This window comes from Bubalus kerabau, chromosome 1 (genome assembly GCF_029407905.1).
Source record: "Bubalus kerabau isolate K-KA32 ecotype Philippines breed swamp buffalo chromosome 1, PCC_UOA_SB_1v2, whole genome shotgun sequence".
Classification (NCBI taxonomy): domain Eukaryota; kingdom Metazoa; phylum Chordata; class Mammalia; order Artiodactyla; family Bovidae; genus Bubalus; species Bubalus kerabau.
Genome location: NC_073624.1, coordinates 199,035,165 through 199,059,229, shown reverse-complemented (window position 1 = coordinate 199,059,229; position 24,065 = coordinate 199,035,165). Strand labels below are relative to the sequence as shown.

Below are 24,065 nucleotides of genomic sequence, written 5' to 3'. Positions count from 1 at the left end.
GAAAGAAGTCCAAAAGGGAGGCAATATATGTAAAGTATGGCTGATTCATTGTGCTGTATAGTAGAAACTAACAATATTGTAAAGCAACTGTACTCCAATAAAAACTAATTTAAAACTAAATAAAAAAATTCTGAGTGCCACATGTAAAAATGCCTTATAGGAAGACAGGTAAGAGTATTCAAACCACGTGTGCTTCCTCTGACAACCCAAATATCTGTGTTCCCAGAATTCTGCCTCAGGATGTCTTCTCCTCTCAAACTATGTGACTTCCCGGAGTGACCTTATCTACATACCATCACATATACAAAGAAATCCCAAGTTTGTATTGCAAAGTCAAACCTCGCTCCACAGTTATAGACCTGTAAATCCAAATACCTGCTGAACATGCCAACATTCCCCATAAATCTCAAACTCAAAGCTATGTAAAACCCGAAATCATTATCCTTTTAAACAAATGTTTATTGTACACCTCACAGACAACAGGCAAAACAAAGTCATGTGGAACCTATACTCTGAGGGAAAACAAACTATAATCAAAGAAGTGAATCTTTAATGTAATAGTAGGGAAATGCTATGAAGGAAACAAACCAGAATGAGGGGATGGCTAGTGCCTGGTGGCAGGTGAAGAGGACACTATTTTGGATATAGTGATCAGATTACTCTGAGCAGAAACCAGAAAGTATCTCTGAAGAAAAGCAGCCTGTAGATCCTGAGGCGAGAGGTGGCTCAGCATGTCTGACGAAATACAAAGAGGTCAACATGGTTAGAACAGACTCTGAAGGCTGGCAGAAGATGAGGTCACAGAGGAAGCGAGGGGATGGGTCACATTAGGCCTTGTAGGTCTGGTAAGAACCACTGAGTTCTATTCTAAATGTGATGAGTTGGATGGGTTTTAAGGAGAGGAGTACATAATCTGACTTCCTCTACTCTTGGCTGATATGAGTATTAAAAAACTACAGGGGCCAGGAAAAGAGGACAGGGTACCAAGTTAAGAAGTAAACGCAGTAATCTGGAAAAGAGATGATGGTTGCTTAAACTCGCAAAGTAGAATGAGAACTTTACAGCAGTCTATGTCCATACCCGCACTTCCACACTTGGTGTTAGAATCAACTATTTTGCTTCTACATATGTTACAAACATCAACAATGAAAAACTCATCAATCACATTAGAAAAATGGCTCAAAGATTAAATTGTGTTAAAAATTAATTGTGCTATATCATCTGAAAATAAACTGTGATAAATAAAGATGCACTGGCTTTCCTGGTGGCTCAAATACGCCTGCCAAGACAGGAGACGTGGGTTCGATCCCTGGGCTGGGAAGATCTCCTGGAGAAGGAAATGGCAACCCCCTCCAGTATTCTTGCCTGGGAAATCCCATGGACAGAGGAGCCTGGCAGGCTACAGCCCATGGGGTCGCAAAAGCATCGGACATGACGGAGCAACTAAACAACAACAAGGATACATAATATAAGCTCTAGAGCAATCACTAAAAAAATACAACAAAAGAGATGTTACTAATAAAGCAACTGTAAAAATGGAATCATTTAAAAAAAAAATCCAACGAATTGCAAAAGAAAACATGAGAAGAGCGAAAAAGGAACAAGAAATGTGTGCGACAAATTGAAAACTGAGAGCAAGATAGTAGAATTAAACCCAAGCATATCAATAACTAAATTAAATGTAAATGGCTGAAAGTCAGAGAAGAGACCTGAAACAACTTTAAAGAATTTTCTAATCCACATACTGGGCAGTGTCTTGGTCTAGTGTAGCAAACTCCCCTGCCACAGTTTGTCTTCTCCCGTTTATAGACATTTCACAAACCACTAATATAAGAGTATTTTAGAGACTTAAATTTGGAATATCTGAGACAGGTCTAATTTTCAAGGTTGTTTTACTCAGTAACTTGAGTATGAATAGATAAATATTAAATTTTGGCTTTCTGGAATAAGATCAGATGGTCTTATGTTATCATTTTTAAAGATGTGATTTATTTCATGATTCAGTCTTTTAAAACAGCTTAGAACTTTGGGATACTTTTCATTAACTAATAGATTATAATGTAATATTTATATACACTTAAATGTTTAATTTTCTTTTTAAATACAGAGATAGGCTCTTTCTCTAGAGTGTTCACTTTTTTTGGTTTTGAATATATTTGCTTTATTGTATTAATTTTTATTGATATATAGTTGCTTCACAATGTCTGTGCTGTAGAGCAAAGTGAATCAGCTATACGTATACATATATACCCTCTTTTTTGGATTTCCTTCCCACTTAGGTCACCACAGAGCACTGTATAGAGTTCTCTGTACAGTAGGTTTTTTATATTTATTCACTTTTTGAACAGGCAACATATTTACAGGGTTCAAAATCTAAGAAGTACAAAACATTTTATAGTGAAAACTCTTCTTTCTACCCCTGACCCATTCATTCACTTTATCCAGGCCAATATATAACCACTATACTTAGTTATTCATTCCAGAGATTTGTATGTCTATAAAAGATGATTATCATTAATACTCTTTTTTTCCTCCTTCAATTTTTATACAGTCATTACCTTTTTCTTTACTAGTGACTCTCTCTCTCGGTCCCTTTTCTTCCATTCCTCAGCAAGAGCTTGCATATGAGCCAGTTCTTTCTGCTTTAGCTGCCAAAGGAAGAAAAAAGAAAGAAAAAGAAAGTTAAGAAAAACATTTCAAATAAATAAATATTTCAAATAACTGTTGTTCTCAGTTAAATAATACTGACTACTGATATTTCTTTCAGACATTCTGTTCTATTTAAAACACAACAGAGGATGCCTGATGTGAGTTATACCCATCTGAGGGTAATTCAGGGCAGTATCAAGCTAACAGGAAGTTGTTTTGTACCTCTCTTATTTAACAACTGATGAGTCCAGCTTCCAGGAGGGTATGCTAAATGAGATCCTGCAATTACAAGAAACCTTCAAGTCCTTAAATTCTGACTTGGAAAAAGTTTAGAAGACTCCTTCTGAATGGCTTCTGCAAAGCAGTCACATTTTGAGTATTTTTTGATAGTTCATCTTTTAAAATATTTATACTTACTTATTTGGCTCTGCCAGGTCTTAGTTGCAGCATGTGGGACCTTTTTAGTTGAGGCATGTGAACTCTTAAAATGTGGCATGTGGTAATCTAGCTCCCTGACCAGAGATTGAACCTGGGCCCTCTGCATTGTGAGCGGGAAGTCTTAACCACCTGACCAACAAGAAGTCCCTTGAATATTTTTTAATTCTTAGGGTTTTTTTTTAAAGAGTAAGGCAATTCTTGAATTCAAAGGGACTAAATAAGGTACCCGTGGAAAAGAGAGAAAAGCCTACCTTGCAGAAGGAAAGATACACTAAACTGGACAAAAATACTTTTTAAGTAACATTTAAAAAGTAACCTGATTTTCAAAAATGTCTTCTTGCATCTCTTTCCACATTTCTAGCTCAAGTGCTGCTTTGTATTCTAAGGTTTCACGAGGCTCTGTCTGGATTTCTGAAGGACAGGGTGCTGGAGGAACAGAAGATGGCTTTTGTTGTACAGCAGATAAACCCTACGATATGAATTTTAAAAAACAGCATATTGAAACAAACACACACACATACACACGTTAGGTCCATTTTAAAGAATAATTTCATAACATTCAAGGACACATACCTGGGATGAATCAGAGACAAAAATCTCACGCATTTTCACTAGTCCGTAATCCTCTAAAGTCACTGTGTAAGAAAGATCTACTATCCTGTTATTTGACCTACAAATAAAATCAGAAATATTTAAAACCTCATGGAAACACTTTTATGTTTCCTTTTACTTCCCCAACACTAGAGCACTGAGTAAGCAACATGCCTTGCTCCTGACACTTGTTGCTCAAAGTGCAGCAGCTTCTATAGACTTCAAGACCTTCTATATATGTCATTTTATTTGGTCACACAGTATTAAGTACATACCTACGTTCACTACAAAATTACCTATAACAGTAGTAGGTTATTTGAAAAACTTCAAAAGTATAAAAGAGAAATTTAAAATCTCACTGCCCACAAATAGTGCTAAAATTTCATTTTCTTGACTCTTTTTTAGATTATGTAGATATGCAAGTACTCATGCATATTAAAATTCATACAGTTTTGTCCATTTTTCCATTTATACAGGAACATTTTCTCCAGTGTAATGACAAACACTAATTCAAAAATGTAATTTTTAAAGCCTGTAAAACATACTAATGAATTTATGTAGTAAAATTTTAAACACATTACAATTCCCCTACTTAATTATATATAGATTATTCTGAACTCTTTTTTCTGCTTTTCTTAGACTGTACATATTCGTTCATAAATCTTTTGCTAGATATGAGCACGGCTTCAGGATTAAATCCTGGAAGTAGGATAATGATATGTTTATCATAATGAATACCTCTCTGTATCACAGAACTGCATGGGGCATTAAATAAAAGACAAAATGTTAAAGGAAAATAAAATTTTGGCAACAAAAATATGTGGCTTTGTTTAAATCAAAACTTTAAGGATTGGATTCATACAATTAGAACTCTTAATTAATCAACTTTTTTTCATTTCCTTCTTCTCATCTCAGATTTTAGAAGAAATGAGTCAAGTAAAATGAAGCAGTATCATCTCTGAAGTTTTCACTTAAGTAAATCTCTTGAAACTTGTCTACACAGCAGGTCAATAAAGTTAATATTCAAAGCAATCATCATTAAAATAACTTCCAACAAGTAATGATTGCTTTCATTATATTCTACTTGACCTAACAGAAAAGAATGCTAAGTTTTAAAAGAATTTTCAATTAACCAGAACAACTGATTTTCTAAAAAAATTGTTCCCAGATCTCCAACTAAATAAGAAACTTTACTAAACCCTTCAGTCTCTGAAAGTGGCATGGAGAAGGAAGAGTGAGGGAAGAAATTCCAATAATACTTAAGACATCTCAGCTTTTCACTGGGCCCGCTTTTCTTCCACATTCTTACTGCACTTTAAAAATAAAGGCAGGTGATATATAAAGAGTTAACTGTTGAATGATTTCATTTAAAATATATGAACTCCAGTTTTTCACTGTGGCAGTGAATTTCAGAGCAAAAAAACAACACTCAGTTTTTAGAGTCAAACATATGTAACATTTGCCAACTATATTTAAGGCAAAAGTTTACATATTTTTCAAGTAGAAAAATTCAAAATAATGTAAAAATACATTATAAATTTGACTTGAATTACTAAATTTAAAAAAAAGCCTGATCCTGAACTTAAAATTATGAGTCTAAAGAGAGGGGAGGGAAATACTCACTCAACACCCTTAAGTATTATGGTACCAGATTCACTCTGTGAGGGTATACTAGGTATCAGAAAGCTAAGGAGCAAACTAGGATATAGCCCCCATGGGTCAAAGAAAAAAGATATGAAAAAATGACATTAAAGGATAAGGTTATAACTAGCTAAAGAGAATAAAAAGCAAAGACTAAATACAGGAAGTGCATTACCCTTGTGTTGCGACAACAGGCACGCTTTCACTCAAAGTTTGTCGCCAACACTGCTCACCACTAGAACCTAAAAAGCGAGTTTTTTCTGAAGACAAGATGTTAGAAAGTTGGATTCTGGCGATTCCCAGAAGTGAATCTTTACTCATTTTATCTTTGTGCCATAATTCAACCAGCAATGGAATCCTAAGGAAAAGAGAAACATGTGTTCATACTTATCAACTGTGAACTAAGGCTTTCTGGACTAAATATTTTGAAGTCCTTTAATGTAGTCAAACATGTTTTGTTACCTGGAATGTAAAGGCTCAATTCCACAAGTAACAAATAGAAAATATTATTACATTTTTTTTTTTTACACCTCCTTCCTATGCAATAAAGAAAACCCTTCAAACACTATTCCCGCAAATGGTCACATGTTTATTTTTTCTCTTTTAAAATTCTTTTTGAAGGGGTTCAGGATGGGGAACACATGTATACCTGTAGCAGATTCATGTTGATGTATGGCAAAACCAATACAATATTGTAAAGTGAAAAAAAAAAAAATGCAAAAAAAAAAAAGAATATTAGGAATCACCAATTAAAAAAAAATTTTTTTTTTAAATAAATAAAATTCTTTTGAATTGTGATACTCTGAGAAAGTAAAAAGATATTTCAGAGATCTCATTTTTCTTCACAAATCCATTTCAGATAGCTGGATCAACATCTCTATTTTAAACAGATAAAAAAAACAGAAAAAATAAATAATGCATTACAGTCATTAAATGAATCAATAAGAATTAAACAGTCTGTATTTATCTTCACATATTGTATTAGGAAAAAGCAAGATTACTTTTCAAAGAGTCTTCATTACTCATATACTGTTTTAATAAAGTTCTAATATCCCAACTCAGGCAAACAAGATATGAAAATCTGAAAAGAGCCTTCATAAGCACATACTGGTAAAACCTTATAGTGGAAGCACAGGTGTCACAGCCGTTACGTTTGTTTCTAGATTCTCAAATGCATAAGATGCTGTGGATTTAGATATGTAAAGGAATTCCTCTTGTCAATAAGATACAAATTTTCGAGAGCTGATTTGAAAAGATACTATCATACACACCAGGTACACATTACCTTAGGAAGGTATCCTGGAGCTGATGAGGCAAAGTTGCAAAATCGAATGCACAGTAAGACTGGGGAAGAAAAACCTCCATGTTTTTCCGAACTTCTACAGGAGGGTTAGTCATAATAGGAGCTGCACTTCCAAAGAAAGGATATGAGTACCTAGAAATTTAAGAAAAACAAAAATCTTAAAGCAGTGTACAGATGAGACTTATAAACTGTGAAAAAGAGTATAATATGAATATTATGAGCAAATAAATTTTAATAGATAAATGGTACAAATACATTATGATTTTACTATCACCAACTTTAAAATTATATAAATATTTTCGGTATTAACATAAAAAAAAATCACAGAAATTACAGAAAAAAATGCATTATTTGCCCAGCACTGGCTTCCAAAGGTACTTTACAAGTCATCTTCAAATGATGCTCTGGGCAAGAAGGAGAATACTGTAATTTGAAGCAATATACTGAGTAAGGAAGAGAGTAATTTTGATAAATTACCAATAAGACAAAGATTTAGAAGTGAAAATGGCTCCCTTAAACAAAGACAGTGCTGGTACCCTTGAGGTGTATAAATGTAGCAAATTAACCTGCTGTACACATTAAATTCACACAATGTTATATGTCAAAAATATTCTTAGGAAGAAATAATAAATAAAATGTGGGGGAAAAAAAATTCCTTGAGGGCACTGTTCTTATGATTTTCATCTTTGCACTCCAAGGAACAGCTTTTGTGACATAGTATACTGTCAAGAAACGCTTGCTAAGTTTAATTTCTAAACTTATTTTCCTTTATATAATAACGTCCTGATTTTTTTATGGGCTAAAAAAACCCTTCGTCAGCTCCTAAAGGATGCGTTCATAGTGTTTTGTCTCTGAACTGAGAATATACTACAAAAGAATCAGAGAGTGACATAACATTATTTCTTTCAACATAAGTCACACCAGATTAAACAGAAGAATGCCCGGCCTATTGCTGAACTTATTTTGTATTTAAAGTCAAATATAAAGATATTGTAATGCTCACTTAAATTTCATCTTATAATCTGTTATTTATTGACAAGACTAGGATTTAAACTCTACTAGTGAAAACTACTTTTTCTATTAATACAAGAAGAATCCTGTGCATACATTCAACTCCTAAACAATTACTTAAACTGAATTTCGGTCATCTCACAGAGTTCATCCTCTAGAAATTTAACCCCCTACTACAGATGTAGTGATTTTAAAAAAAAAAAAAAAAAGGGAAACACATTAAACTTTTTTCTAATATAAGTGTTATCTCACAAATTCCATTAGGTAATTGGACACAACAATTTCATACCAATGCAGAGCATGATAACATAAAATCTATCAAATATAAAATGCCCAACATTTTTTTTTAAAGCCTTAAAATGAATCAAAGAGAAGCAGTAGTCCTTATGATCAAGTAATTTCTACAGAGTATTAAGTGGATTCTAACTGTGTCCTTGGGGCAGAATACTCGTTCCACTTTTCTTTGTCAAGTGCCTGGCCTCCCTCATGTATTAACATATCTCTGAATCTGTCTTCTTCACTAGGTTGAGCTCTTAGTCTGTATGCCCCCTGCCCTAATACTGGGCAAACTGCCGGCTTACTGTAGTCACTTGATGATTAAACAAATGGTCCTGTGGCAATCAGGACACACAAAAACTAATATGTGCTTTCTAAGTGAGCTTGTTCAAGACTTCCCCTCAAAACATCTGTTCAGTTTATTTTCTGGCTGTACCACAAGCATGTGGGATCTTAGCACCCTGACCAGGGATTGAACCCATGCCCCTGCAGTGGAAGTGCGTAGTCTTAACCACTGGATCACCAGGGAAGTCCTTCATCCAATTTTAGATCATCCCTGTGCTTCTGGCCAACATTAGCTCTAAGACCAGTTTCTCCAGTAGCAGCAAAAGAGAAAAAGGAACAGTTCTATATTATATAAACCCTGTGGGAAAAGCTATGTCAATAAGAGAAAACCCTTTCTGGGCTTTCAATTTTTAAATAAAAACAGTCTTTCAGCCATGATTCTCAGCCTTTAACATGAAGTAAAAGGCAGAGCTTAAGCTGTGAGTCTAGACTTCCATTCTACGACTTCACTGTCACATTCAGTGCTGGGTCCCTTTGATTCTGTCCTTTATTCACACCAAAGCTCAGAGGACTTTGGAAACAATTTGATAAACAATCAAAAGAACTGTAAAATTAGATACAACAGGAGTGGACTTAAGGCTTTCTGGGTGACTCAGTGGTAAAGAATCCACCTGCCAATGATGGAGACCCAGGTTTGATCCCTGGATAGGAAAGATCTCCTGAAGAAGGAAATGGCAACCCACTCGAGTATCCTTGCCTGGAGAATCCCATGGACAGAGGAGCCTGGAGGGCTACAGTCCACAGGATCACAAAGAGGTGGACGCAACTGAGCATACACACACACACATGGAGTTGACTTAGGCATCTGAAAGGCAGATGTGCCTCAAACAACAGCAGGAAGCAACAAAAAGCTGATGAAGTTCTTGGGAATGGTAATCCAAGACAACAGAAAATTTTTCTAATTTTTTGCATGTTAGTCACATAAAGACCAAAAATTTTATTATAAATCCTAATGCTTGCTCCAAAGTAATTTATAAGAACCTAAAGACTCCAAACTAAAACACACAATATTACATTTAATATATTTATCAGCTGAAAAGTCTATGAAAATGTAATATTAAAAATAAGCCACTGCATAAAGCCATTTAACAGACTGAATTTCAATTCTCTAAACAGTGTGGACACATTCCACTTCCAGTTCATTAGGTATGGTTTTTAGATTCATATGCATAGAAGGTAGATATCAGGAATATAACATTCTATTATAATGCAATTTTATAGAAAAATCAGATACTATACATCCAAGTATTTTGAACTGTGGCAACTTTTCCAGAAATAAGACATTTTAAGTTCAAGAGTCAATGTATTCTGAAACAGAGCATTAACAAATATTGTAAAATGCCTATAATTACTATATCAGAATAGGCAAGATTACTACCCTTCATACCATCAATGCCACCCTCCATTATCTTCGAAGTCATTAGGATACAACAGCTTTAATCCTTCTAGTCCACTGATTTAACAAATGTTATAATTTCTTTGGTGACATTGTCTGCAACACCCCAAATACAGAAAAGGCATTTCTTCTCAGAAAACAACACTCTGAAACCAAATCATACCTTAGTACACAGTTGATTGGAAAGCCAACCTCCAAATCATGGATACTCCTCAAGTCTATTGAAAAGCAAAAATGATGTGATGTTGCAGGAACAGCAATCTTCTGTCCTGAGGCTGTTTCTGAAGCAACAGATGTTGTCACTGGCTTGGCCAGTAATGCAGGTACAGAAGAACTGATGGCTAAGGTGAACATAAAAATTAAAAAAAAAAAAAAAAATCCATTTGCAAACAATTTCTCTTAAGTTACTCAGATAACTTAAAGATATAATCTCAAAGACTCAACTATTTGATTAAATAAACATATGAACTGAAGCATAAACTTCCAAGTGATTTGTCCAAAATTATGTAGGCTTTAATTCCCATCATAGAACTGTGGGGGGTGGGGGGGAACCTTACTCTCATTCTCAAGATGTAGTACAAAACTTAAAAAGCATATAATACTGATGCAGCAGTGTCTGACAGTAGCCTGGTGCTAACTTATTTCTAAGAAGCAGGTGCATATAACTTAGTATTGCAAAGACTGTATTTGAGACTTACTGCACGTATACATCAGTATTTTACAGTAATTATGTAAATAATTACATCTGGTTTTTTAAAAAAGTAGCTTGGTTATCTTAGACACATATGACATAGTCTAACAAAATAAAACTTGACAAAGACAAGTATCAATGGATAACACTTATATGTGGAATCCACAAAGAGTGGTACAATGGTCTTATTTACTGTAACAGAAAATACAGTCACGGACAAAAAAACAAACTTATGGTCACCAGGGGGTAAAGCAGGGGGAGGGATAAATTGGGATATGGGGCTGATATATACACACTACTCTATATAAAACAGGTGACTAATAAGGACCTACTGTACAGCACAGGGAACTCAGTACTCTGTAATGGCCTTGGGAAAAGAATCTCAGAAAGAGTAGATATACGTATAGTTGATTCACTGTGCTGTACACCTGACACTAACACAACACTGTAAATCAACTATACTCCAATAAATATATTTTTAATTGAAAAAACAGAGATATCTATTCCAATCCTATTATATATCACAGATGTTTAGTGAATGGCTCACGTCCTATAGCTACTTACAGAAACATCTATAACCTGCACCCAAACTTCTAATTCCTAATCCACCACTGCTCTTACAATTTATACTACTAAATTTAACTACAGATTCTTATGTAACAGATAAAAAAATTGTGTAAGACAGATAAATATGTCTTCTCAAACTGTCTCAACTTTAGGATCAAAAAATGATTATTTTAAGTTTACTGTAAGAGGCACTTAGTATCTCTTTTCTCTAAAATTCTAATGAATTTGAGATTGCTAAAAATCTACTTCAAAGAACTATATTCTTTAATTTCCTTTGAATAAGATACTATTTCTAGTATGAAAGTCAATGAAAAATTCTCTGTTAACAAATTCTATTATGAAGTTAAGTAAGTTGCAATGACTTCAAACTGATTTTTTATTTAAACATCACCACACATTACCAGCTGTTTAAAAAAACTTACAGTTTTTAGCACCCATGAAAACTCTCAACAGTCATATATCAGACCAGAAAATCTATACCTAAAAGATCTGTGAAAAGAACATCTTACCCTTTGGATTGAGTTTTGTGTCCTTATCATACAGTAAGCTTTCCACTTCACTTTCTGTTGCATCGTCTTTTGTTGGAGGTGACTGGTTGTGAGGTGGAACAGGGGACTCGCTTGGTGACTGTGGCCCAGTATGTGTGTTCTCCTTTATGGGGGTTAAAACTCTCTTCTTTGAATGGTGTGGCTCATGTTCGTTCTGGGTCTTTAATTCAATTAAAGACTAAAAACAATTTTTAAATAAAGTATAATTTGCAAAGAACTTTCCTTCATAATTAAGCAAAAAATGTGATGTTTTTTTAAAAAAAATTAGCTTCCTTTCCCAGTTTGGATATTCCTAGTCTATTTTTCTTCATAATTTGCATATTTTCTTATAGCATCTAGGACCAGAAAAAGGGAGATGAACAGGAAGGAAATATGATATCCAGAGCTCAGTATCAAAATGCATCCTAATGCCTAAGAAGGGATAATTCAATAAAAGAAGTCAGGCATAGGTGTCCCCGAGAATGGTTATTCCTACCAAAGCAATGCAAAGGAGGGCCACATTACTAGAAAACAAAAACCAAAACCCAGAAGTCTAGTATGATTTTCTTCCTTTGCTCCACTATCCTCCAAAAATACATGCATATGTGTCTTTTTAAACTCTTACTTTAGTTCACAGTCTGCATAAAAATCAGTTCTTTAAAAGAACAGGATGCTAAAGTTGACCCGAGGGCTATATGTAATCAAAAAACATCTACATTCAAATAAATGTTTCTATTGCCTGGAGACAGCATGAGGACTGTGAAGCACTAATGAACCGAGAACCTTAGCTAAGGTTGAGTCAACTAAAAAAGATTTTATTAATGCAGATCCCCAAAAACCAGGTCTACAAACAGTCTCTTGTACCAGAGTCCCATAGTCACTGACTGTGAGTTGGGGTGTGGGAAATGGTTTCCACTACGTGAGAAAACTGGACTGAAAGACTCTGGGCGGAGTCACTTATGAACCATGGCAGAAGCCACAGCACTTTTCAGAAGGGTCTTTTTAAAGAAGGGGTTATCGTATAATGAAGACCACTAATTAAGAGTGATAAATACTCTCTTATGTGAGATTAATGCACCTGAAATTAGACTTCTGTAACTAATCATGACCGACATATCAGAGAAGCTGGAGAAGGGGAAGGCGGGTTGCTACTTGCCTGGGCATCCATGCCTTCTCTCTGCAGAGCCACAGACACTCCCACAGTGGGGGCCAGCTCCACAGGAATAGGTGCAAGCTTTTGTTTGGCTCGGTTTGGAGGGTCAAGGGTAAAAGCACCCTCAACTGTGACTGGGCGATGGTTGATTTCTGTACTACCCTTTTTCAGTAGTCCTGTTAAGGGTATTTCTGTACTTCCAAGTGACTGATCTCCACAGCAGAGATGGATCTAATATGAAAGGGAAAGTCAAAACCAGGATTTACACTTTCTCCTTTATCCTAAACACACAAACTTAACAACAAAGTTATAAAATGATCCAGAGAAGGAAAACAGAATGCAGGTTATCTTACTGACTGCCAGTGACTAAGATTCTCACACCTGATTGCTAAAACTGTTGATAAAGCACAAAGTTACCCAGAACTCAATAATAAAGTTATTAATTCTTTTCACTTTTCCTTTCAGTATTGTACACTCCTATGTGTTACTTTTTAAAAAACTTCTTTATTTTGTAATTGAAGGATAACTGCTTTACAGAATTTTGTTGTTTTCAGTCAAACCTCAACATGAATCATCCATAGGCATTATGTGTTACTTCTTGTTCTCTTTTTTGTCTCTTTGGTGAGCTATGGTTACTTCAATATTTTACTATACTATCTTATTGTACTATGCAAATTGTATCATGAGTACATGAATTTAAACAGAAAAATACATCCACTATTCTTTTCTCTTTTCATTATAACATTAATTTAAGCACAGTTCTTAAAAAATGAGTGAGTGGATCCAGCCCTGTTTGAACTAAAGAACTTCAAATAATTGTTTTATTCACTCATAAAACACTATGAATCTTTCTTTTTTCTTGCTTTTCAAACTCTATATATAAAACAGTGCTTAACAGAAAAAGATAAAAGAGAATACCACTGAGATGGAATGTACTGTGAATCACTGCTACCTAATCAAAACTTGGACATTACCACCTTTGGAAACTACCAAAAAAAAAAAAAAACCCAGCTGATCCAGGTATGTGTTACATAACTATTCTTTTCCCTTACGACATTGAAGCCTCAGCAAACCTACTATTCACATGAACAATATGCAATCATTACATAAAAATATTTTTAATTCTAGTGTCAATAATGACCTATAACAGTCTTAATGTTATTAAGAGTGACATTTTTAATGGGCTGGAAAGAAAGGATTTCTATGACTTAGAAGTCCATAAGAATCAAACTGATACGTAAGTCAATAGTTTGGTGAGGAATAAATAATATGTTAGATATAAGATCAAACTACTTTTGTCCTTCATTTCATCATTTTATATAATCTTCAACATTCTAAATACCTTGGATTTAGCAACCACCTCTAAAATTTAGTTCCACTAAAATTTCTTTATGCTTTTTGTACTACCCACCCAAAGTACAAGCAAAGTCTATTGAAACACTTTAGCATAAAAAAAGGACCACGCCACCCTACTTCACCACCCATTTCAGTCTGATTAAAGTTAATCATAATGAACAGAGAAGTAATTTCAGATTAGACAAACTTTTCTAAGAAATAAAGTTCTATTTAAAATTGGTTTACAAAATTACTTAACTCAAGGGCAGGTTTAAAAAGTTGTTTTATTATCTCTTTGCTTTAATAGCAAAAAGGTTTATAAATTCTGAACTCTAGAGTGTGATCTGTATGGTAACAGCTAATCTCCAGTAACAATAATGAAACGTGTCTGATGATCACAGGTTTGAGTTCCAGGTACAATTTGTTATTGAATATGATAAATGATTGATAACTGACCTACCTCTTTTCAAAATAACTAAAGTGTTACATCTCCTAACATTCTGAAATAACTGTCATCTTATGACTTACAAGTCAGGATAATTCCTAAAAAAATAAGAGATATGGTAGAAGATGGTATGTACTTCAGCAACAAGAGAGTTTAGGCACCTCTTTAATGCTTTAAAAAAAAAATAGACTTTAATTGAAAACAATTTCTGCTATACTTACCTGTAGTTTAGAATGAAGAGTTAGGTAAACACGAAGAATTTCTATACTGCTCCGTATACGAACAGATGCTCTCTCTGGCTCAAAGTTTGGGTTGATCAAATCACTGAAGGGTTCATTTGTAACATCATTTCCCAGTAAAGAATAATAAAAGAAAAATTCAGGCTGTCTTTCTGGAAGTTTCATGGTACATGGAATTAACTAAACATTTAAGGGGGAAAAAAAAAGATTATTACTTTATAAACCACTAACCATGCTTATAAATGTCTGATAAACTCCAAAGACATTTGCTAAAATGATTTTTATTTCAGGCCTTAAATTAGTAACTCAAAATTTCTAAATCTCTGCCAAACTGCTACTAAGTTACTAGTTTTAATTTTTAAAGGTTTACTTAGACAAGCAAAATGAAACTAAAATATTTTTATACATTTATGTTGTATAACATAACACTTATGTTGTTTTAGAGTTCACATTTAACTAGTCCATGAAAAGTCCATAAATATTATTTTAGAAGAAAGTAGTAAAATATTTGACACTGAACTTTTCCTTATGAATTCTCAGTCCAGGGCTTTTGATGAAAGAAAAAAAAAATGGTTTTTTAGTTATTCCTACAAAACTTGGAGACCTATAAATTAATAGCTACAAAAGGCTATCTTCCACCCATTATAAAGAGCTACTGCAGGGGGAAAATGGAGCCCTTCACCAAGGAACTGTTTACTGAGGGTGGAATGAGATAGTGGAGTAGAAGGATGTGAGCTCACCGCTTCTCAAAAAAAAAACCACCAAAATCACAACTGCTAAACAACCACTGGGGAAAAAGAAAGGAAGAAAAACCACTGGAACATACCAAAAAAAAAATATCCTACATCCAAAGACAAAGAAGCCACAACAAGGGGGTAGGAGAGGGACAATCACAATAAAATCAAAGTCCATACCCCTGGGTGGGCAACCCACAAACCGCAAAACAATTATATCACAAAAGTTCTCCCACAGGACTGAAAGTTCTGAGCCCCACATCAGGCTCCCAGTGTGGAGGGCTGGTCTTGCGAGAAGCCCCCAGAGCATCTGGCTTTGAAGGCCTACAGAGTCTGCTCACAGGAAATCCACAGACGAGGGAAAACAGGAACTCCACTCTTGGAGGATGCACACCAGAACACAGGAAAAAGCAGAGACCTCACAAGATCCAGGGCCAGACCTAGCTGCTGATGTTGCCGCGTCCTGTGAAGGTGTGAGAGGTGGGGAGGACGTGGCTCCCTGCAGGGACAGACACTAGTGGTGGTGTTTCTGGGGAGTACCCACTGGCGTGAGCCCTCCTGGCGGCCACCATTTTTTAACCAAGACCTGGCCCCACCCAACAGGCTGTAGGCTCCAGTGCTGGGACGCAACAAGTCAAGCAATGAATAGGGCAAGACACAGCCCCACCAATTAGCAGATAGGCTGCATAAAGGCTTTCTGAGCCCACATCTGCCCACTAAACACGGCCTTTAATACGGCCCTGCCCACCAAAGGATGACTCCCAGGTCCACCAGCCAATAGGCAGGGACCAGTCCTTCCTACCAGGAGGCCTGCACAAGCCCCTTGGACTGGCCTCATCCACCACAGGCAGAAAGCAGAAGCAAAAAAGAACTACAGTCCTACAGCCTGTGGAAGAGGAACTGAAATCACAGAAAGACAAAATGATATACCAGAAGAACTTGTCCCAAACAAAGGAACAAGAGAAGACCCCAGAACAGTAACTAAGTGAAGATGGTCAATCTATGTGAAAAAGAATTTAGAGTAATGATACTAAAGATGATCCAAGATCTTGGAAAAAGAATGGAGGTATAGATTAAAAATGGGAAGATAACTAAGGGGACATTTCATTTAAAGATGGGCACAATAAAGGACAGAAACAGCAAGGACCTAACAGAAGTAAAAGAGATTAAGAAGAGGTGGCAAGAATTAACAGAAGACAAAAATGGTCCTAATGGCCCATATAACCATGATGGTGTGCTCACTCACCTAGAGCCAGACATCCTGGGGTGTGAAGTCAAGTGGACCTTAGGAAGCATTACTACAAACCAAGCAAGTAGAGGTGATTGAAATCCAGTTGAGCTATTTCAAATCCTAAAAGATGATACTGTGAAAGTGCTGCACTCGACATGCCAACCAATTTGGAAAACTCAGCAGTGGCCACAGGACTGGAAAAGGTCAGTTTTCATTCCAATCTCAAAGAAGAGCAATGCCAAGGAATGTTCAAACTACCGTACAATTGCATCCATTTCACATGAAGCAAGGTAGTACTCAAAATTCTTCAAGCTAGGCTTCAACAGTACCTGACCCAAGAACTACCAGATGTACAAGCTGGACTTAGAAAAGGTAAAGGAACCAGAGATCAAATTGCCCAGTATCTGTTGGATCATAGAGAAAGCAAGGGAATTCCAGAAGAATATCTACTTCTGCTACTTCTGGGTCGTGAAGATCTTTTTTGTATAGTTCTGTGTATTCTTGCCACCTCTTCTTAATATCTTCTGCTTCTGTTAGGTCCATACTATTTCTGTCCTTTTTTGTGCCCATCTTTGCACAAGAAGTTCCCTTGGTATCTCTAATTTTCTTGACAAGATCTCTAACCTTTCCCATTCTACTGTTTTCCTGTATTTCTTTGCACTGTGATCACTGAGGGAGGCTTTCTTATCTCTCCTTGCAATTCTTTGGAACTCTGCATTTAAATGGGGGTATCTTTCCTTTTCTTCTTTGCCTTTCGTTTCTCTTCTTTTCATAGCTATTTGTAAGTCATCCTCAGACAACCATTTTGCCTTTTTCCATTTCTTTTTCTTGGGGATGGTTTTGATCACTGCCTCTTGTACAATGTCATGAACCTTTGTATTATTATATATGTTATTACTTTAATCCTTTACTTTACAATGTATTTGTTTGATTAGATTTTAATCATTAATCAAATCTAAAATCATAATCAAAAACTACTAATATTGTAGTTATAAAGAACAAATTCTGGAGTTCTCTCCTCAACCTTGGTTCCACCAATGGCTTGCCTTGAGACTAGACAAGTACTTAATCACTCTGCAGCTCCACTTCTCTTATGGTTATTTGAAGGATTAAAAGAAATAATACATGTTCACTTCTACAATTCTACCTAGCACACAGTCAACTGTTACATGAATGGGAAAATATCTGAGGAAAAAATATTCTGCCCTTATGGGTGATTATTTCTGAGTTTACTTAAAAGAAACTTTCATTTTCTTTTACTTTCTTCTGTAATCAGTAAGCAACAAAAATTTTTAAGAAATAAAGATAGCCCCTTTATATTTCATAGTATACTTACTTCTAAGTAATTCCCATTAAGGGAAGAGATGCTTTTAAAAATCCTTTATCACCCTTGGACTTAGGAACAGTTTTGTTTTGTTTTTTTTCACCCTTTTAAAAAGGAGGTAAGATTATTATCATCCAGTATTCTTACTCTAATCTCACTCCTCCATTCTACTACTATACAGTATCAGTATTCTAAGTCCCTTATCTGCATCTGAAAAATATGTTTCTTTCTTTATTGCTAGATGTTTTCTCACATGGCCTTTGACTAGCTTGAGAAGAAAAAAGCTAAAATGCTATTTTTAAAAATCCTTGGGCTAGTCCAAGAAAAAAAAGCAAACAAGTAATACTAAGCAATATCAGGGTATGAATAAATTACTGTGCTTAATTTTTTGTGTGCTTTAAAAAATTATTGTAAAATACATGTAACAGAAAATTTAACATTTTAACCATTAAATACTGTGCCTTTCAGTACCATTAGGTACATTCACAATATTGTGCAACCACCACCACTGCCTTGTTCCAGAACTTTTCCATCACCCCAAACAGAAACACCAGAACCATTAAGCAGCCACTCCCATTCCACGCCCTGGAAATCACAAATCTGCTTTTTGTCTCCATGAGTTTGTCTATTCTGGATACTTTTTTTAAATGGAATCATACAGTATGTGGCCTTTTATATGTGGCTTATGTTGCTCAGCATGCCTCCAACATTCACCCTTGTTTTAGCATGTATCAGTACCTCATTTGCTTTACAGTTAAATAATATTCCATTAATATTCCATTGTGTATGTGTGTGTATAATTAATCCATTCATCCATGATGGACACTGTGTTATTTCTGTGATATTCTGATATCGTGAATAATGCTGCTATGAATATTCAAATACTTTTTATTTGAATACCTTGTTTTCAATTCTTTTGATATATACCCAGTAGTGCAATTGTAGAGTTCTATGGTAATTTTCTGTTTAATCTTTGGGGGTACATATTTGGCTTAATTTTTATCAGAGATATCAAATAGCTTGCCAGACAAGGTTGTTTTATATTTTTAACTAAGCTGAGTGATTTGTCCTAATCAGTTCCTTTGTATTACCAAGAACTGAATTAGTTTTAGTGGTAGATTCAAATAGGTCGGTTAGCTCTCACCATATAGCACATGTATGTGTGTATAGCTTCACACATACAAACTACATGTTAAGCATATTAGTTTTATTTCATTCCTCACATACACCCACAAAGCTGGTAGTATCAATACCATACAACCAAGAAAATTCAAGCCTGAGAAAGGTTAAGTAAGTTCCCTAAATTAAAGAAGCTAGTAAGTATGAGAATGAGACTCCAGCTCAAATTGATCTTACTCCAAAACTCCTTCAGAGGGAGCAAAATACGGCAACAATAGAATGTGGAAAGTGACCCTATGGCTGGAAATTCCTAAGTATATTTACTAGTTACAGAACTTTCTCAAGACTTAGTTTCCTTATCTCAAAAGTAAAACTAATAACCTCCTAAAGTTGTGGTATGATTAAACCCAACATTAGCAAAGTATTTCACAAAACATAACAAAAGTAAGTGATTGATAAATATTAACAATTATACCTTCCCAGGGAAGTTGAAAAAATATTTTTAAAAACAAAGTAGCAATTTTAAATACTTTGCAGGTGTTTAATAACATAATAAAAATACAGTAGGCTCATTATCTAATGTGTGTTCTGATGTGATTAAAGAACAGACAATAGGTAGCTAGCTTTCCCCTCAACCAGTGAGGTATATTAAACAGGGCAATCAACAAGCAGAGTTTTATGAAGAGAAGAAAAAAAATAAGGAAATTGATGGAGAAAGACAAAAGCACATACAAAGTATTAATGAGAAAATGACAGGACCAAATTGGGAGAGAAAGAGTAATGCTCAAAGAATATGCATATATAAAAGTACTTTGTGCAGTAGGCATGCATTCAGTGTGACAAAGCTAAATATTATTTCCTAAGAAAAATCTTTACCTGATAAACCTTACAAAGATTTAGTGTGGTCACTAACTCATATTTCACTTATGAATGTGGATTATCTGGAAAACGTATACCTCTAAGAAAATGAATAGTATGATAAAAATGTAAAGTCATAAGTTATAGTCTCTATTTTTTTTAAATATTAATTTATTTCACACACTATAGATCAACATAATGTCAAAAAAAACTGCACTTGATCCTGAAAAGGGCAGGAAATAACAGCTACTGTTGTGCTGAGCCATTGATGGGAAGAGATAATCAGCCATAGGCCTTAAGCATCCCCACATATTCTGGGATTAGATATTACCTTGTTTAAAAACTAACAAATTAGCCTGAACGCTGCCAGAATTCATCCTGGTTGGTACATTCTTACTGTGTACCAAGACTCTGAGGCCCTGACTACTGTGCAACTCATAACCTTGTAACATATCTTCCCAAAGACCAGGACTGCTTATGCTAAAAGTGGTACATTCCCTAAACTCTGTTCCTAAGCTGTGACATACCCACTGAGTGTGAAGAAACCACCTAGGCCCCTCTATGTCACCTCCATGGTACTTGGGGTAGAAGAAACTGAAAGAAATACACTGATAGTCATATTGTTTGCTGGGCTGAGAGTAATACACTCCTTTATCTCTGATCTAAGAATCTACTATCTTCTGGCAGCATTTGGGATAATTTGTTAGTCTGTAAATTGGGTAAAATCTAATCCCAGACCTGAGAGCTATTAAGGTATGATTGAGAATATGTTCCCAACATTATACATTTCTCCAAAAAGTAAATAATTTAATACTTGGGGGTGGGGTTGAGGGAGGGGAATCATTTCATACCAGTCACACAATACAATGTAAAACAATGTTTACTCATGGTCTTTCTTCTAAATTCTAAGAGATTTAATTTATTCTCTTACTACCAAGATCATCCCTTGATAATCCCAAGATCATCATTCTTTTCCTGAAACAAAAGTGTTTTCTGACTTGAAAGAAAACATTATTCTAAATTATTTTTTAAGTCTACTTACAAGTCTTTTCAATACCTAAAAAACAGATTTTAAAAAATAAAATGTTTTCAGATTCTTCGTGAATCACTAATCTCACCTGCTCCAACTGGGTGGCGAATGCTATGGTCACTGACATGATGAAGAAGTCAGTACAGTACCCTGCTGGTCCGATCTGATGGTAGCCTCCCTCCTCATTCAGCACTGCCACGATGTCCTTTGGGTCAAGTCCAGACAGGCTGGCAGGTACTTTATGGAAAAAAACACAATTAACTACATTGTAGTTTGCCATAAACAAGTTTAAGATTTTGTAAGCTGGTTATACTTTTTCATTTACTTGGCCATTTTCACAGATACAGTTAATATCTCAGTAAGGTTTCCTTTGACTTCAGTTTAATAAACCGCGTAAGAAAGGCATCACAGGTTGCCTGAAGGAAATGAATCTAAACTGTGAACTGAAAAATAAGCAAAACCTGGCTGAAAAGAGCAAAGTGACTACATAGAGGAAAAGGTATTCTAGGGAGAAGGAACAATATATACAAAAACTCAAGAGGCAAGAGAAAGGATGTGGTTAGAGAAAAACAGGTGTGGCATGCTGGACCATAATGCAAGGACTTAGGTACAGAAAGAGGAGAGAGGCCACATCATAAAGAGTCTTCTTGAAGACCATGCTGAAGCATTTGGACAGTGTTCTAAGAATAACAGAAAACAGTAAACAATTTTGAGAAGAACGGATATAAGCAAACAGGCTTCGTTATGAAGAGATGGCAGAGGGATAGGGGTTTTTGCAACTGATTAAGCTGAAAAATGAAACTACATAAAACTAAAGTAACAGACAATATTCAGTGTTAGGGAGACTGCCAGCAAGTCAGCACTCTCCATGTTGGTAGGCACAGACTAGTTCAACCTTTTAAAGGGTAACACGTGAGAGCTTACCAAAACTTTATACATGCATACCCTATTTACCAGCAAACGCTGACACCTTCAGGAATTAATCCTGAAGAAGTATGCTTACGGCAGCACTGGCTAAAGTAGCTGATGGTTAAGAGCACACACCACAGTCACACACACCAAAGTTCCAACCCGAGCTCTGCTATTCAGTGGGTCGTATGGGGAAATTATACCACTCCTTTAGTCTCCAGTTTTTCTCCTGAAAATCTTTTACACTGCTGTTGAGAAGATCAAATTAGATAAAATAAAGCACTTAGCATAGTACCTGACAAGTACTTTAATAAAGTACTTAAAGTCAAAATACTAACTATGATGGGTCTCATTACTCATTATCAGAAATGGAAAACACTAGGATAAATCTTGTGAAGGAGTAAAAAGACTGAACACATCAATGTGAGTGTATGTTGTTAGATATATATATGGACAAATAAATATACAGAAGTATATATGTATATGTACATGTGTTTGAGTACATATATCCACGTGTATACATACATGGGAACGGCAACAGCCCAACAGCAACTAGCACACCTAGCAGCCGAATCTAGACTTCTAAACATCATTCTTTTCTTAAAAAAAGCAAGCAGAGCTCCTTAGAGAAATAGCTGGATCCAGGACTGAGATAGGGCAAGTATAGGATGAACTTAGACTATCTTCTTATAGCAAAAAAAAAAAAAAAAGAAAAAAAAAAGCTCAAAGAATTACTGATGTACTAAAAAACAGATGATTAAAAGAGTTCTTAATGCTCAAATCTCTGACAAATAATGATGGTTAAAGATTATAACCCACTAAACTAAGAGAAAACTGTAAGTCCATATTTAGATAATGTAAATAAGTGAATAAATTGAAGGTATCAAGAAGAATAAATATTTTTCTAAATTTCTAACTCTTCCCCACAAAATATTTATTAATTACAAAGGAAAACACAGACACACACCACCTTAATCAAATAATCAAGTGAACATCATCAGTAATGAGACTAAATCAAATAGTGCACCAACCAATAAGATGCACTGAGAAGAGAGCATCTTGATACTCCTGCCAAAGATACCTAACCAAAATCTAGTGTCAGACAAGCCCAAAATGTACAGGGACACATCTTCACCAAAAGACCGAAACTGATCTTCTGAATAGAATGCTCTCCTCCCCCTTACCACTCACTGCATTAGAGGTATATCAGGTCCATCTTTCAATAAAAAATTATAAGGCATACTAAAAGACCAAAAAAAAAAAATCCATAACCTAAGCTTTCATCTTAAGAAAACAGGAGCAAATAAAATTAAAAGTGAGCAGAAGAGAAATAAAAACTAGAACCAAAATCAATGAAATTGAAACCAAGAAATCAATGGGGAAAAAATTAACAAAATCAAAAGCAAGCTGGCTCTTTGAAAAAGATCAGTAAGAATGTAGCCAGCCTGGGGGTGGGGGGGAGGAGACACAATTTAATATCATCAAAAATGAAAGAGGGGATATCACTATAGATTTCATGTACATTAGCAGTTTAATGAAAGAATACTATAAACAACTCTATGTCCACAAATTTGATAACCTAGATGAAACAGATTCTTTTTAAAAACAATCTGCCAAAACACACATAGGAAGAAACAACCTGAATAGGCCTATATAATGAAACTGAATCAATAACTTCAGAAGACAGAAAGTACTAGATCCAGATGGGTTCACTAGTGAGTTCTACCTAACATTCACCATAATTTCTGGAAGAAATTATACCAATCCTCTACAATTTTTTTTCACAAGTCAGAAGCAGAGAAAATACTTTCTAACTCATTATATGGGGCTACTAGCATTGTCCTAATATGAAATCTAGGCAAAGACATTACAAGAAAACAACAGACCTACATCTTTCATGATCAAAGATGTAAAAATTATCAACCAAGTATTAGACAATCAAACTGAACACATAAAAGAACTATATACCACAACGAAATGAGATTTATTCAAGGTAAACAAAGCTGGTTCAACATTCAAAAAGCCATGAATATAACCCACTATGTCAACAGACTAAAGATGAAAACTCACGTGATCTTATCAATACATGCAGAAAAACCATCTGACAAAATCCAACACTTCCTCATGATAAAACACTATCTGTAAACTAGAAATAGAGAGCAACCTCCTTACCTTGATAAAGAGCATCTATAAAAATCTACAGCTAACATCATACTTATTGGTCAGAGGCTTTCCCACTAAAATCAAGAGCAA

At 35.1% G+C, this 24,065-nt stretch overlaps 2 protein-coding genes across 13 annotated transcripts in view; one reads left to right on the top strand and one right to left on the bottom strand.

Annotated features, from left to right (window-relative positions):
* Positions 1-24,065, top strand: part of CSNK1G3 (casein kinase 1 gamma 3) — a 410,789-nt gene that overhangs the window by 129,445 nt on the left and 257,279 nt on the right. The window lies entirely within an intron of this gene.
* CEP120 (centrosomal protein 120) overlaps positions 1-24,065 on the bottom strand; it is a 168,478-nt gene that overhangs the window by 28,732 nt on the left and 115,681 nt on the right. For all 12 annotated transcript variants that reach the window (XR_008703234.1, XM_055549356.1, XM_055549355.1 and 9 more), the window contains 10 exons: positions 20,992-21,140; positions 14,590-14,787; positions 12,592-12,819; positions 11,418-11,634; positions 9,814-9,991; positions 6,605-6,754; positions 5,495-5,677; positions 3,661-3,757; positions 3,404-3,556; positions 2,559-2,648 (listed from right to left, as the gene is read on the bottom strand). Coding sequence is in view for 11 of the 12 variants with exons in the window: in XM_055549356.1 (XP_055405331.1) it covers positions 2,559-2,648; positions 3,404-3,556; positions 3,661-3,757; positions 5,495-5,677; positions 6,605-6,754; positions 9,814-9,991; positions 11,418-11,634; positions 12,592-12,819; positions 14,590-14,787; positions 20,992-21,140 (1,643 nt within the window). In the remaining variant the exon portion in view is untranslated. The remainder of the gene's footprint in view (positions 1-2,558; positions 2,649-3,403; positions 3,557-3,660; positions 3,758-5,494; positions 5,678-6,604; positions 6,755-9,813; positions 9,992-11,417; positions 11,635-12,591; positions 12,820-14,589; positions 14,788-20,991; positions 21,141-24,065) is intronic.